The 488-nt window shown below is 56.8% G+C and overlaps 1 protein-coding gene across 1 annotated transcript in view; it reads left to right on the forward strand.

The window, feature by feature from the left end:
* The window catches only part of CDK12 (cyclin-dependent kinase 12), a gene marked incomplete at its 3' end in the record, with an annotated part of 27113 nt that overhangs the window by 25583 nt on the left and 1042 nt on the right, over nt 1-488 (forward strand). Inside the window, exon 14 of the mRNA XM_010285028.1 lies at nt 436-481. Within this exon, the coding sequence (XP_010283330.1) occupies nt 436-481 (46 nt within the window). The remainder of the gene's footprint in view (nt 1-435; nt 482-488) is intronic.

The raw sequence follows: 488 nt of genomic DNA on the forward strand, positions 1-488 counted from the left end.
GCGGGCGAGCTTGGCAGCGGATCGGTACGGCACGGCGTCCCTCGGCAGCCGGAGACCCCGCTTTCGGGGAACACGTGCTGTCGCGGCTCCACATCTGTCTCCCGCTCGGCGTTAGCCTTTGATCCGAGAGCAGGAATTCCCTCCACGGGTGCCCACGTGTTAGGACAGCTGTGGGCTGTTTGGGAGCACAGGGGACGGGGCGAGCACGGGGAAAACGTTAACGAACATGTGCGTTGATCTTGCAATGAATGCCAGCTTTTAAAACTCTCCGCCTCTTCTCCAGCACATCCTGGAGAGCGGACTGTCTCGGTAGGCTGTTTGGGGTTTTTTTTTTTCTGTATAAATGTGTTTTATATCTATTCACGTGATGTTTTAAGACGGTGTTTAAAAGAAGTAACCCTTCCACAGCATGTCCTCCTCGCATTCTCCCACCAGAGAAGAGACCCCCTGAGCCCCCCGGACCGCCGCCGCCGCCACCTCTGTCTGAA

The sequence above is a fragment of the Phaethon lepturus genome, unplaced genomic scaffold (genome assembly GCF_000687285.1).
Source record: "Phaethon lepturus isolate BGI_N335 unplaced genomic scaffold, ASM68728v1 scaffold25554, whole genome shotgun sequence".
In the NCBI taxonomy this organism is placed as follows: Eukaryota; Metazoa; Chordata; class Aves; order Phaethontiformes; family Phaethontidae; genus Phaethon; species Phaethon lepturus.